The sequence below is a fragment of the Salmo trutta genome, chromosome 24, assembly GCF_901001165.1.
Source record: "Salmo trutta chromosome 24, fSalTru1.1, whole genome shotgun sequence".
NCBI lineage: Eukaryota > Metazoa > Chordata > Actinopteri > Salmoniformes > Salmonidae > Salmo > Salmo trutta.
Genome location: NC_042980.1, coordinates 6,719,808 through 6,735,803, shown reverse-complemented (window position 1 = coordinate 6,735,803; position 15,996 = coordinate 6,719,808). Strand labels below are relative to the sequence as shown.

At 41.9% G+C, this 15,996-nt stretch overlaps 1 protein-coding gene across 2 annotated transcripts in view; it reads right to left on the bottom strand.

The window, feature by feature from the left end:
* Nucleotides 1-15,996, bottom strand: part of LOC115160620 (collagen alpha-1(XVIII) chain) — a 161,763-nt gene that overhangs the window by 76,590 nt on the left and 69,177 nt on the right. Inside the window, exon 1 of one of the 2 annotated variants that reach the window (XM_029710825.1) lies at nucleotides 12,751-13,232. The exons of the other annotated variant lie outside the window; for it this stretch is intronic. Within the exon in view, the coding sequence (XP_029566685.1) occupies nucleotides 12,751-13,114 (364 nt within the window). The 5' untranslated portion in view covers nucleotides 13,115-13,232. Of the gene's footprint in view, nucleotides 1-12,750; nucleotides 13,233-15,996 lie in introns of those variants that run through there. 2 annotated transcript variants of the gene reach the window in all.

Here is a 15,996-nt window from a genome sequence, read left to right as displayed (position 1 = left end):
GTTGTGTACATTTCAGAGTTATAAAAAAATTGGCTTTTTCAGGGAACAAGTAATGGGTTATCAACTTACAGCTGTTCTGCAGCAATGGAAGAAAATTAAGCCTTGAAAGTTGATGCTAACAATTCCTACAGGTATCCTAACTTTTGTTGATTACTTACAAACCCTCTATTTGTATAAAAGCAGTGCCATTGCTAAGATGGCAAAATAAGAAAAAGAGGCTTTCCTGGGCCATGAAGCACCACCAGTGAACTACTGAAGAGTTGAAGAATGTCTTACGGACTGATGAAAATTTTAAATCTTCAGTTCATCACGCAGGGTTTTTGCACGCCGTCGAGTAGGCGAAAGGATGGTTCCTCAGTGTGACACCAAACATGGAGGAAGCGTGATGGTCTGGGGCTCTTTTGCTGGATCCAGAGTGAGTGGCACCCTGAACCAAAATGGCCACAACATTTTGCAGCGCAATGCAAGACCCTCTGGTGTACGCCTAGTTGGTCAGGAGTTCATCCTACAGCAAGATAAATGACCCAAAGCATACCTCCAGGCAATGTCAGAACTACCTTAGAAGAAAATAAAAAGACCATAGGCTTCAAATCATTGAATGGCCAGCAAAGTCTCCAAACGTAAACCCCATCGAGCTGGTTTGAACTGGGCAAAAAGGTGAAAGCAAAGCAACCTACAGTGCCTTGCGAAAGTATTCACCCCTTGACATATTTTATATATTTTTTGCCTTACAACCTGGAATTAAAATAGATTTTTGGGGGATTTATATTATTTGATTTACACAACATGCCTACCACTTTGAAGATGCAAAATATTTTTTATTGTGAAACAAACAAGAAATAAGACTAAAAAAGGGAAAACTTGAGGGTGCATAACTATTCACCCCCCCAAAGTCAATACTTTGTAGAGCCACCTTTTGCAGCAATTACAGCTGCAAGTCTCTTGGGATTTTTGCCCAGTCTTCAAGGCAAAACTGCTCCTGCTCCTTCAAGTTGGATGGGTTCCGCTGGTGTACAGCAATCTTTGAGTCATACCACAGATTCTCAATTGGATTGAGGTCTGGGCTTTGACTAGAACATTCCAAGACATTTAAATGTTTCCCCTTAAACCACTCGAGTGTTGCTTTAGCAGTATGCTTAGGGTCATTGCTGGAAGGTGAACCTTCGTCCCAGTCTCAAATCTCTGGAAGACAAACAGGTTTCCCTCAAGATTTTCCCTGTATTTAGCATTATCCATCATTCCTTCAATTCTGACCAGTTTCCCAGTCCCTGCCGATGAAAAACATCCCCACAGCATGATGCTGCCACCACCATGCTTCACTGTGGGGATGGTGTTCTCGGGGGTGATGAGAGGTGTTAGGTTTGTGCCAGACATAGCATTTTCGCTACATTTTTGTCTCATCTGACCGGAGTACCGCCTTCCATATGTTTGGGGAGTGTCCCACATTCCTTTTGGCGAATACCAAACATGTTTCCTTATTCTTTTCTTTAAGCAATTACTTTTTTCTGGCCACTCTTCCGTAAAGCCCAGCTCTGTGGAGTGTACGGCTTAAAGTGGTCCTATGGACAGATACTCCAATCTCCGCTGTGAAGCTTTGCAGCTCCTTCAGGGTTATCTTTGGTCTCTGTGTTTCCTCTCTGATTAATGCCCTCCTTGCCTGGTCAGTGAGTTTTGGTGGGTGGCCCTCCCTTGGCAGGTTTGTTGTGGTGCCATATTCTTTCAATTTTTTAATAATGGATTTAAATGGTTCTCTGTGGGATGTTCAAAGTTTCTGATATATTTTTTTATAACTCAACCCTTATCTGTACTTCTCCACAACATTGTCCCTGACCTGTTTGGAGAACTCCTTGGTCTTCATGGTGCCGCTTGCTTGGTGGTGCACTGTGCTTAGTGGTGTTACAGACTGAGGCCTTTCAGAATAGGTTTATATATACACACACTGAGATCATGTGACACTTAGATTGCACACAGGTGGACATTAATTAATTATGTGACTTCTGAAGGTAATTGGTTGCACTAGATCTTATTTAGGGGCTTCATAGCAAAGGGGGTAAATACATATGCACGCACCACTTTTCTGTTTTACATTTTTTAAACAAGTTATTTTTTGAATTTCACTTCACAAATTTGGACTATTTTGTAAATGTCCATTACATGAAATCCAAATAAAAATAAATTTAAATTGCAGGTTTTAATGCAACAAAATAGGTAATACTTTTGCAAGGCTCTGTACATGTGCCGTTATGGCTGTTATGTATGCAATGGGTGGCTACTTTGATGAGTCAAAAATTTAGATAACTTTTTGTTTACAAAACGATTCCATGATTTTTTGGCTCCAATTTTTTATTTTTTTCCATGCTTTAATGTCAGAGTAAATTAATAAATTCAACTGTTCTAAAACTTAGGACCGGTAGTCAGGAGCTCCTCCAGAGTATGTTCCTGGGTGCTGAAAGAACCGAGTATCCACGATAACTTGGAGAGAACCCAATCAGTGAGCGTTATGAAACCTCAGCATTCGAAAGCATCATATTCGGTGCACTTCAAGAAGGACTTATTTGCCGTCTGTCGTTCCCGTCTTTTGTTAAAACATGTAGCTAGCTAGTTAGCTAAACAATGGACCAATCACAACTCATGCCATTACTACCCTGCATGAATCTGCAGGTAGCTAACCAACCAGGTTCTATGGCTATAACTTGTCAACAAATTTGTCTGAGATACGAAGAATAAGATCGTACACTTGAAATGAAACCACTTTGTCAAAATTAGAAACGTGTAATATCTGAAATCTCACCAGCATACATCATGGTTGGACGTGTCTCCTGTCTGATGCCATGCATGGTTGCCTTAGTTTGACAATGTAATCCAGACTGGTGTTTTCACGATCTCCTTAGCTATCATTCTCGAATTCCACTGATTTCAAAACTCGGTCCTCCAGAAAGTAGAGAGCATACACATAACGTTAGCTAGCAAGTCAGCCAGGTAACGTTACCTAGCAAACAGTACATTTTAACTTGACATTTGGTTTATGCAGTTTTACTATGCGATACATATCTCTCAGCATGCCCAGCCCACTCATTACCTCAGCCAATCATGGCTAGCGGAAGGTTGCTCATTTTTTCTGTGGCTAAACCAACTAGGCTTGTAATTTAACAATTTTATTCGTATTTACAGATGTCATACAAGTTTGACATTAAGGCACATGAAAGTTCACATGTTCGAGTAGGCATATCTGCCATTTTGATGAAAAATATATATTTTAGCGACTAGTTTCCTGAATGGGGTCACATTTAACATATTCAATATCCATATTGAAATTGTATTAGTCACATGCGCCAAATAAAGACCTTACAGTGAAATGCTTACTTACAAGCCCCTAACCAACAGTGCAGTTTCAAAAAATATGGATAAGAATAAGAGATAAGTGACAAGAGCAGCAGTAAAAAATAACATATAAAGGGGGGTACCGGTACAGAGTCAATGTACGGGGGCACCGGTTAGTTGAGGTAGTATGTACACAGATTTAATTAAAGTGACTATGCATAGATGACAACAGAGAGTGGCAGTGGTGTGGAGGGGGAGAGGGGCAATGCAAATAGTTTAGGTAGCCATTTGACTAGATGTTCAGGAGTCTTATGACTTGGGGGTAGAAGCTGTTTAGAAGCCTCTTGGACCTAGACTTGGCGCTCTGGTACCACTTGCCGTGTAGTAGCAGAGAGAACAGTCTATGACTAGGGTGGCTGGAGTCTGACAATTTTTAGGGCCTTCCTCTAACACAAATCTCTCCCTATCCCAGTCTGCGGTCCCCACATGCTTCAAGATTGCCACCATTGTTCCTGTACCCAAGAATGCAAAGGTAACTGAACTAAATTACTATCACTTCTGTGATCATTAAGTGCTTTGAGAGACTAGTTCAGGATCATATCACCTCCACCTTACCTGTCACCCTAGACCCACTTCAATTTGCTTACCGCCCCAATAGGTCCACAGATGATGCAATCGTCATCACACTGCCCTAACAAGGTTCTTTCAGGGAAAATCCCAGAACTCCTTGAAGATAAGTAGGGAGACGAAGGGAAGTGACAGTTTGGGATTTGAAGTCAGGACGCAACCCCGTATCTGGTGGCCAGTTCGATTCCAAAACTCTCCATGGGAAAATGGGACACATCTGGTGGATCGGGAATGTCATTATTGGTGAACTTTGGAGTCGCTCTGGCTATGCTGCTATGCTTCGTCACCAATCACTACATCCCTTGGGGCGCCTGACAACTGCAATAATGCCTTTCACGTCACAACAAGCTGTTACGTTGTCTAGACCTGTTCTTTTGGGGGTCAAAGATCAACAGTGGACACATGGAAACCCCATGGTTGCAAAATCGAATTACCTGATGTTTTCAAAACATATGCTCTCTATAAAAGGTTATATAAATGTTTAATAACTGAATTAAAGAACAAATTACATTTGGAGGCAAACAACGACTGTTTGTATGTTACTTTGGACTTTCTGCATTAGACATGACTATGGGTTTGGCGTTATTTTCCTGCTTTCCCTGCCTTTGTTCGAACCATGTTATTCAGTGTTAATAAGAGTACACCATGAAGTTGTGAGGTCAATTTGATGTCAAGTATTGAACAGCATAATACTTGTGGCAGGCCATGGGATAATTTAGGTCAACCTCACACTAAGTACCAGATTAGGGCTTTATCAGATTCTGTTCAGCAGTGACTGTTGACGATATCTCCTATTTGACCTAGATAGTTTGTATGTATTGATATGTAGGCTCGGTATGCTTTTAAAAATAGTAAATCTTGTCTATTAATGTTCTGTATTATGTAATGTTTCATGTGGACCCCAGGAAGAGGAGCTGCTGCTTTTGAAACAGCTAATGGGGATCCTAATACAATACAAAATATACAAATACAAGGTTCTGACCAACAAATGGTGCGGTTCCTGCTATTAAGTGATTTAAATATATTGGTTTCCTTATCCTATAAGCAGTCTATGGACAAGGTATGACATCAACCCACGCTTTGGTTGTGTTTCTATGGCCACTGTGTCAAATACTAACTTTTTTGCATTTGTGGCACAAATTCAATGGTACCTAGACTAGCATTTTCATGCATCATATCCACATCTATAAGTAACATCATTGAGTTACACAATACATTTCAGACACTTTAGGATAATTTAAACATGAAGCGTGAAAATGACAATATAAGTACGATTTTGTAATTTGGGTGAACTACTCCTTTAACATACTCTCAACTTTTTCACCTAATTGCAGGAACAGCACCATATAGTTGTCAGAATCTTGTAATATCAGGATGTAGGATGGGACTTAAACCTAAAAAACTTTAATGACTAACTTCTCTGAACAGGGGAAAAAAAACACCAAATCCACTGGGGATACATTACATAGGATGAAGACAATACTCCGAGCCACAGCTCCATACTACTTGTCAGACACCGAGAACTGTTACTACATGCTTGTTGTTGGGGTGGGATTGTCATGGGTTGTGGAGAGTCCATGGGTGGATTTTGACCATTCCATTGGATTCATCATGTCTAACTCACTGTTAGAAAAAGGTTTGGTCCAAATCGGATGCTAGGTACAATATTTATTTAACATTATATGAATCCTATAATTTCTCAGAGATCAAATTATATTTAATCTTATCTGTTGCTAACAGAAATGATTTCAGAACAACCTGAGATGGTGGGTGTCAAAATCCTCGTCAATTTAAAGTGGAACGACCCCTGTGCTACACGCGGAGAGACGACATTTAACCATCTTCTTGGGTATGACGCTACACGCTTGGCACACCTGTATTTGGAGAGTTTCTCCCATTCTTCTGTGCAGATCCTATGTCAGGTTGGATAGGGAGCATTGCTGCACAGTTATTTGCTGGTCTCTCCAGAGATGTTTGATCAGGTTTAAGTCCGGTATCTGGCTGGGCCACTCATTCCCACAGCATGATTCTGCCACCACCATGCTTCACTGTAGGGACGGTGCCAGGTTTCCTCCAGACGTGACACATGGAATTCAGGCCAAACAGTTCAATCTTGGTTTCATCAGACCAGATAATCTTGTTTCTCATGGTCTTTAGGTGCCTTTTGGAAAACCCCAAGCGGGTTGCCATGTGCCTTTTACTGAGGAGTGGCTTCCGTCTGGCTACTCTACCGTAAAGGCCTGATTGGTAGAGTGCTACAGAGATGGTTGTCCTTCTGGAAGGTTCTCCCATCTCTACAGAGGAACTCTAGAGCTCTGTCAGAGTGACCATCGGGTTCTTGGTCACCTCTCTGACCAAAGCCCTTCAACAATTGCTCAGTTTGGCCAGGGCGGCCAGCTCTAGGACGAGTCTTGGTGGTTCCAAACCTCTTCCATTTATGAATGATGGAGGCCACTGTGTTCTTGGGAACCTTCAATGCTGCAGAAATGATTTAGTACCCTTCCACAGATCTGTGCCTCGACACAATCCTGTCTCGGAGCTCTACAGACAATTCCTTCGACCTTATTGCTTGGTTTTTGCTCTGACATGCACTGTCAACTGTGGGACCTTATATAGACAGGTGTGTGCCTTTCCAAATCATGTGCAATCAATTGAATTTACCACAGGTGGACTCCAATCAAGTTGCAGAAACATCAAGGATGATGAATGCAAACAGGATGCAGCACCTGAGCTCAATTTCTAGTCTCATAGCAAAGGGTCTGAATACTTATGTAAATAAGTTATCTTTTCTATTTTGAATACCTTGCAAACATTTCTAAAAACCTGGTTTTCGCTTTGTCATTATGGGGTATTGTGTGTAGATTGCTGAGGATAATTTTTTTTTTTTTTTAAATAATCATTTTTAGAATAAGGCCGTAATGGAACAAAATGTGAAAAAAGTCAAGGTCTGAATACTTTCCGAAGGCACTGTATAGTCACCTTAACAATGTCTACATACAGTTTTACCTGCTTTTACCCAATTCTCTTTGTAGCTCATCCTATATAACACTACTGTAAAAACCTTTTCTATTCATTTACTGTCTCTACACACCATTTATACACTGAGTTTACAAAACATTAGGAGCTATTTCCATAACATAGTCTGATCAGGTGAATCCGGGTGAAAGCTATGATCCCTTATTGATGTCACCTGTTAAATCCACTTCAATTAGTGTAGATGAAGGGGAGAAGACCGGTTAAAGAAGTTTTAAGCCTTGAGACAATTGAAACATGCATTGTGTTATGTGCCATTCAGAGGGTGAATGGGCAAGATAAAATATGTAAGTGCCTTTGAATGAGGTGTGGTAGTAGGTGCCAGGAGAACCGGTTTGAGTGTGTCAAGAACTGCAACGTTGCAACACAACCTCCAGTGTTTTTCACTCTCAACAGTTTCCCCTGTGTATCAAGAATTGTCCACCACCCGAAGGACTTACAGCTAACTTGACAACTGTGGGAAGCATTGGAGTCAACATGGGCCAGCATCCCTGTGGAATGATTTTGACACCTTGTGGTCCATGCCCCAACGAATTGACGCTGTTCTGAGGGCAAAAGGGGGTGCAACTCAATATTAGCAAGGTGTTTCTAATGTTTTTGTACACTCAGTATATATTATATTCCGGACTCTGACATTGCTCATTCTGATAATTCTTAATTTCTTGTTTTTTACTTTTGGATTATGTGTGTATTGTTATTGTACTGCTAGATATTTAATGCACTGTTGGAGCTAGAAACATAAGCATTTATTTAGCTGCACCTGCGATAACATCTGCAAATCTGTGAACGCAACCAATAAACTTTGATTAGGTTTAGTGTGGGCAGCAGCTGCGTAAAAGAAAATCCTGCACATGCGCGAAAATCTCTATCTTTAGCCACGGCAAATTGGGTCTCCAGAAAATCCAGATCCATGGGCATGCCGATAAATATTGGGTTACCCGACCAAAGACATTACGTGCTCTTAAAAATATGTTCTCCATGAGAACATTGCATCATATCAGTTTTTGCCTCTAGAGCAAATAAACTCATATGCAAAGTTGTAAAAAGAATACTAGCACGGATAGTCTGACATCAAACATCTTCAAACTCGTCCTAAAATTAGGCTTCATAGAAGCTCCCCGAGGACTGAGGTAAAACTAAAGCCACTAGGAAGATGAGACAGGATACACTACCTCCAGCTGTGCAGTTTGCAGGTAACATGATACCGTTCAAGTACACTACCGGTAATCTCTACAGAGCAAAGCATTAAAACTTTTAGATAGAATGCATTTTTTTTAAATGGACTCTGGAAAATTTGGGGATTTGTGAAATGTTGCCGAGTCCATCTTTAACATCATCTCACACTCCAATGTTCCTAATCCTATCAACTCAGAAATGGACAACATGGGAATGATACACCGCAGGCCATTTGGCAGGGTGTTCTTTCAATGCTTGAATAAATAGCTCTGGAAAGACCAAAATGACCAAAAGTACACTACAAAAGTATGTGGACAACCCATCAAATTAGTGGATTGGACTATTTCAGCCACACCCTGACAGACGTAAAAAATCGAGCATACAGCCATGCAATCTCCATAGCAAAACATTGACAGTAGAATGGCCTTACTGAAGAGTGGCACCGTCATAGGATGCCACCTTTCCAACAAATCAGTTCGTCAGATTTCTGCCCTGCTAGAGCTGCCCCAATCAACTGTAAGTGGAAACGTCTAGGTGCAACAACGGCTCAGCCGCGAAGTGGTACGCCACACAAGCAAACAGAACGGGACAGCCGAGTGCTGAAGCGCGTACAAATCGCCTGTCATCAGTTGCAACACTTACTACCGAGTTCCAAACTGCCTCTGGAAGCAACGTCAGTCAGCACAATAACTGTTCGTCGGGAGCTTCATGAAATTGGTTTCCATGGCGAGCATCCGCACACAAGCCTAAGATCACTATGCGCAATGCCAAGCGTAGGCTGGAGTGGTGTAAAGCTTGCTACCATTGGAGTCTGGAGCAGTGGAAACGTGTTCTCTTGAGTGATGAATCACGCTTCACCATCTGGCAGTCCGACGGATGAATCTGGGTGCCAGGAGAATGCTACCTGCCAAAATGCATAGTGCCAACTGTAAAGTTTGGTGGTGGAGGCATAATGGTCGGGGGCTGTTTTTCATGGTTCGGGCTAGGCCCCTTAGTTCTAATGAAGGGACATATTAATTCTACAGCATACAATGACATTCTTGTATTTATCTGAACTCGCACATTATTTCCGCTTGCCTCCAGCCTAGCATTTAGTTTGGTGCAGCGGGGGTTAATATAAGCCTCACTGTCTGCCGAGAACTTTTTCAGAGCCAAGCGAAATCATGCATCACCATCATTCTAATGGACATATCCAAGTAAATACCAACAGAAAAAAAGTTCAAATAAATGGAAATGCAGCTAGTGTACTGTCATTCCAGGTTCAATGTTTGACGTGACTGAGTTAACTGAAGTTGGGTAGCTAGATAGAAAAACTGACAAGAACTTTATCCAGCCTGCATAGCAACCATTTTGTTTAGAACGGACGACCAGCCCGTTTGCATAGCAACTATGTAAAAAATAATTAACTACTGGGTCGCGTCTGTAGCAACATCACCAAAATAACTAACAACCAGATTTTTGTCCAGACTTTATCTTCTGAATGGGTGTAGACAAAGAAGAGCTCTCCAGTAGGTAACAACACATTCAAGGGACATTTTCTCAAAAGTTGGGTTACAAGTTTATCAACATTCAAAGCAGTATAACTTTCCCACTGTTCCTCAACTGTAGTGTATGATATACTATTGTCTAGCTCTGAGTCTCTACTTTATCCAATGTAAAAAAACACAATTTCAAATGTTGCTACATAAGACCGAATCGAGCCCATCGGTCACATTTACAATGTGACTTTTATTTCACCTAGCTGGCACATATCCAGAATGTTAGAGAATCACATTGGAGATTCTTACACTTCTGAGACTCCACAGATTCACTTAGGGTCGGACCAGAGACAACTTGTCCACGAAAGCCTGTCAGTGGAGCAATCCAGGTGGCAAAGCTCTTTGAGACTTACACAGAAATACTCAATTCTGTAATCACTGCCACAGGTGATTCTAACATGTATTGACTCAGGGGTGTGAATACCTAAATGAGATACTTCTGTATTTAATTTATACATTTACAAAGATTTCTACAAACGTTTTCACTTTGTCATTATGGGCTATTGTGTGTAGATGGGTGAGAAAAATATATTTCATCCATTTTTAATTCAGGCTGTAACAACAAAATGTGGAATAAGTCAAGGAGTATGAACACTTTCCGAAGGCACTGTACTTCTTGCAAACTGTGGAATGCCTTACCCCTAACCATAGTCACATTTATAGGGTCTTTTGTTCCTTTCGAATTACATATTCATTTAAACATACCCACACCACCTCCTCTCCAACATTGTAGCACAATTTTCATGTTTTCCATTTTTGAAAATTAGCCTGTTGAAGTATTTGAAAAGTTGTGCATAAAAGAAAATGCACTAATTTGACGTAAGAAACATAACCATACGCATAGGCTAATTATTGCACAACCCTACTTCTACCCAACTAGCAGAGGGAAAAAAATGTCACATGTTCAGTCAGTGTCATTCAAAACAAGTCTGTTGCTGAAAACAATGTTCCCACTTTTATATGCAGACTGAATAAGGTTTATGTTGTACAGGGAAAAAATATTTTTTTATCTACCAGTACCATTCTTCTTTCCCTATCATGCTCAAGGCCATTGAACGACATACAACTGGTGTCAATATGTCACCAAGCTAAAATAAGGTAAACTGTCACGCAAGTATGTTCACACACAAAGTTGGGCAGGTAGCCAAGCTGTTTAGAGCGTTGGGCCAGTAAACGAACGGTTTGAATCTGCAAGCCAGCAAGATGGAAAAATCTGCCACTTTGTCCTTAAGGCAGTTAACCCTCAACAACATCTGCTCCCCGGGAGCTGATGACTTGGATGACGATTAAGGCAGCCCCTCGCGCCTCTCTGATTCAGAGGGGTTGGCTGCGGAAGACACATTTTGATTGAATGCATTCAGTTGTGCAACTGACTAGGTTTCCCTTTCCCTGGTTGAATGTATAGGGCCAAACCACAAAAGCCAAAACAATCAATTCCCATGCGCTCAATGTAACATGACAGCTTAATTTGAACATTTAGAGAGCCGAATGCACATCAAAACTTTGGCAAGCAATTCATACAAGAAAAGTGAGAGAGTTTTCAATCCAAAATGACCATGCATAAGTACTGCTTGTAAAATGTGCTATCAATATTCATGCCATAAATACACATAAGTGACAGCTTGTTGGTGTAAAGATTGCATGCCAAGAGAGAATGTATAGAATGTACAGTGCATTTCAGAGTGTCGCTCCCTCCTTTAAGTGCACTTGAAACAAATGACTGCTCAATAAATACTCCCTTTAAGTTTGGGAGGGACAAATCATATAACATGGAATGAAACTGCGACCTTCAGCAATTTACTCAGGTTTACTTGAATAATCTAAAACTAGGTGTACCTAAACATGTCCTTCTGACATTTAAGTCAATACTCTTTTTTTGCTCTACCTTGAAAGCAGCCTCTTTATCTTGCACCTTTACTAAATTACATTACTGTATGTTAAAGGATCTTTAGAGGCCACCTCTAGCTCCCCAGAAAATCTAACTTTCCTGTCCGATTGGTTACGCAGAGTGTGAATCATTGATACAGTGTGTGTTTTATACTTTATTATATATTTTAGTTATCAGTCACATGCCAACCGGAAGACTTGGACATAAATTGACATGCAACAGGTTCAGGCTGCACCAGGAAACCACCAGTGCCATGTTTGTTTAGTCTACGTTCACACCCCTGTCTTTGCCAATGGGTTGAGTGGCAAATGGAAACACTCGTTAGTCACCTGTACCTTCATATTATGCACTTAAAAACACACGTGTCAGGATGACCACCCAAAAAACAAGATAAACGTCCAAGGACTACTGAGGTGACAAAACGCCACAAGCGCCACACCCACTCCACCAGAACAGTCTGGATGTCCTTCATGCTGCTGTGATTGAGAAAGTTGGGCACCTATGGATTTGCAAAAAAAGCAAACGGGAATCTATGAGCAAGCAATGTGGGGATTTTGGGGCAGGCGCCTCACTAGTAAGCTAGAGTGGTAGTTGTTGAAATGGGTTAGTAAATCACCTGAAAGTGTATTCACCGGAGTACTCTGTCGAGTTAAAATGATTGGCATTCCAACTAGAGCTACAGTTAATTATTTAGAGCTACTGCGAGTTGTCTCGAGACATTAACGCTTGGGACAGGCTGACTGTCTATGGGTTAACCCATAGCATGCCCCTGTTCTGTTGTGCTTGTTCAAAGCACTTTCAGCAAGGTCCACTTGGGTAATACCCAGCATCCCATGCTCTGTCCCAGCAAGCACTGACATTCTCTGCTAAACCTGTGAGGTCTGTAGGTATAACTTTTCCCTCCTGGTTCTCCCACATAGAAGCTCCTGATTCAGATTCAATGCTAGACCCATATCCAGATACAAATTGAGACCCAAAACCAATTTTAGACCTTGAGCTGAATTCAGACACGATTCTGATTTCAGACAGTCAAATTCAGAACTAAATTCAGATTCAAATTCAGACCCGGATCCGAATTCAGAACCAGATCAAAATCCAGACCCACTCCCAACCCCTGACCACCCCCAGAGACCAGATCCAGACCCCATATTGCAGAGGTGCCTTTACCAGGTTTACTTTCCCTCGACGTGGACCAACGGGTGTCCTTTTCCATTGGGTGCTCATTCCTGGCTTGTGACCTCACAGTGGTCAGCTTGTGGGTCGCCGTGGCCTTCGAATTCTTGTCCCAAGTTTGCACAAACTTACGTATCCCACTAGCTACGTCAATGATCTCTGCCCCATCTTCTCCAACGTTGTCCAGCTTTGGTGATTTCCCGCTAGCCACAGGGTTCCCAGATCCCTCATTGTCCAGCGTTGGGGCCTCAGTGGTGCCGTCTGTACTGCCCCAGGAAAACCACAACGCCTCACTACGGCCCACCAAGAGTACCAGTAAAAAAGAGACACCCAGCTGGAATCCAATCCTGCAATCCATCCTGCTGCTGCCCACTAGTACTCCACCAGCAGCGTTGCTCAGGCTCCCAGAGTGAACTGTGACTTGCCCACAGACACTGATTCACTCCACATGCACCGTTCTCCTCCAGCGCTCTGCAGAGTCACCACACACAGCCCACCAGCCAGAGGGGGAAAAGTGAAGAGGAGTGTCTTAATCCAAAAGGGGGGGATGGCAGAGGGAGGTCTCTTCCTTATTGGTTACACTCTTAATCTTTCCCTCTCACAGCTTTTCCTCCTACATTCCTTTTGTCACAGCAGTGAAAAGGGTATCTTCTGCTGACTGATACCTTTAGAAAAAATGTCTGCTTGCCTTTCAATTTAAATGTTGGTGCTTTTCAATGTTTTATAGAAAATTGCCATTTGTTCCTCCTGAGTTAATCTCTTTGTACAAGCATAAGAGAGTCAACCACCCTATCCTAAAAACTAAAGTATGTAAAAGTAGCAGGACCTAAGGGTGTGCACTTCTCCATTCATGAACAATTCAATACGCATCAATACTGAACAAAAATATAAAAGCAACATGTAAAGTGTTGGTACCATGTTTCATGAGCTGCTGAAATAAAATATTCCAGAAATTGTCCATATGCACAACAAGCTTATTTCTCTCATATTTTGTGCACAAATTTGTTTACAGCCCTGTTAGTGCAAATTTCTCATTTGCCAAGATAATCCATCCACCTGACATCTGATTAAACAGCATAATCATTACACAGGTGCACCTTCTGCTGGGGACAATTAAAGGCCACTAAAATCTGTAGTTTTGTCACACAACACAATGCCACAGTCAAGTTGAGGGAGTGTGCAATTGGCATGCTGACTGCAGGAATGTCCACCAGAGTTGCTGACAGAGAATTTGGCAGTAAATCCAACCTGGCTCACAACCGCAGACCCCGTGTAACCACACCAGCCTAGGACTTCCTGCAGGATCGTCTGAGACTAGCCGCCTGTTGATGAAACTGGTTTTGCACAACCAAATCATGTCTGTCAGAAACCGTCTCAGGGATGCTCGTATGCGTGCTCGTCGTCCTCACCAGGGTCTAGACCTGACTGCAGCTTGGCGTCTTAACCGCCTTCAGTAGGCAAATGCTCACCTTCGATGGCCACTGGCACGCTGGAGAATTGTGCACTTCACGGATGAATCCCAGTTTCAACTGTACCGTGCAGATGGCAGACATAGCGTTGTGTGGGCAAGCGGTTTGTTGATGTCAACGTTGTGAACAGAGTGCCCCATGGTGGCGGTGGGGTTATGGTATGGGCAGGCATAAGCTACGGACAAGCAACCCAATTGAATTTTATCGATGGCGATTTGAATGCACAGATATACCATGACGGGATCCTGAGGTCCATTGTGCCATTCATCTGCCGCCATCACCTCATGTTTAAGCATGATAATGCACGGCCCCATGTCGCAAGGATCTGTACATAATTCCTTGAAGTTGAAAATGTCCCTGTTCTTCCAAGGCCTGCATACTCACCAGACATGTCACCCATTGAGCATGTTTGGAATGCCCTGGATCGACATGTACGACAGTGTGTTCCAGTTCTCGCCAATAACCAACAACTTCGCACAGCCATTGAAAAGGAGTGGGACAACATTCCACAGGCCACAATCAACAACCTGATCAACTCTATGCGAAGGAGATGTGTCACGCTGCATGAGGCAAATGGGGGTCATACCAGATACTGGCTGGTTTTCTGATCCATGCCCTTCCCTTTTTTTTTTTTTTTTAAAGGTATCTGTGACCAACAGATGCATATCTGTATTCCAGTCATGTGAAATCCATTGATTAGGGCCTAATGAATTTATTTCAATTGACTGATTTCCTTATATTAACTCAGTAAAATCTTTGAAATTGTTGGATGTTGCCTTTATATTTTTGTTCAGTGTAGATACATGGGCTCCGATACAGGAACCCTACCTTTTAGTTTGAAAGTATTCGGTGCGATTAGGTTGGATTAAACTTTTTTTTTTTTAAATCATATTTGTTGCTGATGGGATGACTTCTCTAAGCTGAGTGGCCGTCTGATAGTGTGTGTGTGTGTGTCAATGGTGTGTGTAGGCACCTGAGTTGAGCCATAGGGAAGACTGAGCATCTTCCACCCCACTAGGCAATTTATGCTTTTTGTCTCCCCCAACTTATTATTTGAAATCACCATCACCCACTGATTAACTTGTACTTTTTGCAGATAAATGTTTTGAACTAGTAGTGCTATGTCAATATTTATGTTTTACCCCGTCTCCAAAGCGAATGGTTTAGACCGTTTGGAATTTTACATTGAGTTTCTCCAACCCTGACCAATGACTGTCTTGACCATGCGCAGCTTGCAAAAAGGATTGCTGTACTTCATGTAAAAATGACAAAATACACTGACCGTTAAAAGCCAAACGATAAAAACTATTTCTTATGGTGAACGTGAATAGTCTAAATAAAATCTGAATGATTGAAAACCCCAACCAGCAGTTGGATGTGAGTTGTGTCCAACTCCGGTAAAAAAATAAATAAAAAAATCTACAGTGCACTTGGTAACACTGATCCAGCAAATTACATTGGTTGACACTCAACTAATAAAGTCTACGATTTGACAATGTGAAAGACATTTTTACAAGTATCTGAACGGTGAAGGAGTCACACAGGTGTATCCTGTTAGAACAGGGATAGGCCTACCTCTCGTTGGTGCGATCAGTTGTAGCACTGAGCAGCTCTGTGTACACAGTTGTTATCTGACAGTCATATGCAGTTTCTGTACATGCATAAAAGTTTGATGGGCTACTGAACTGAAGGAGAGGATGCATCAATTCAGTCAACAGATAAGAGGTATTTTCGGGATAAAACATTAGTGAACCTGCTATTAGTAACATTT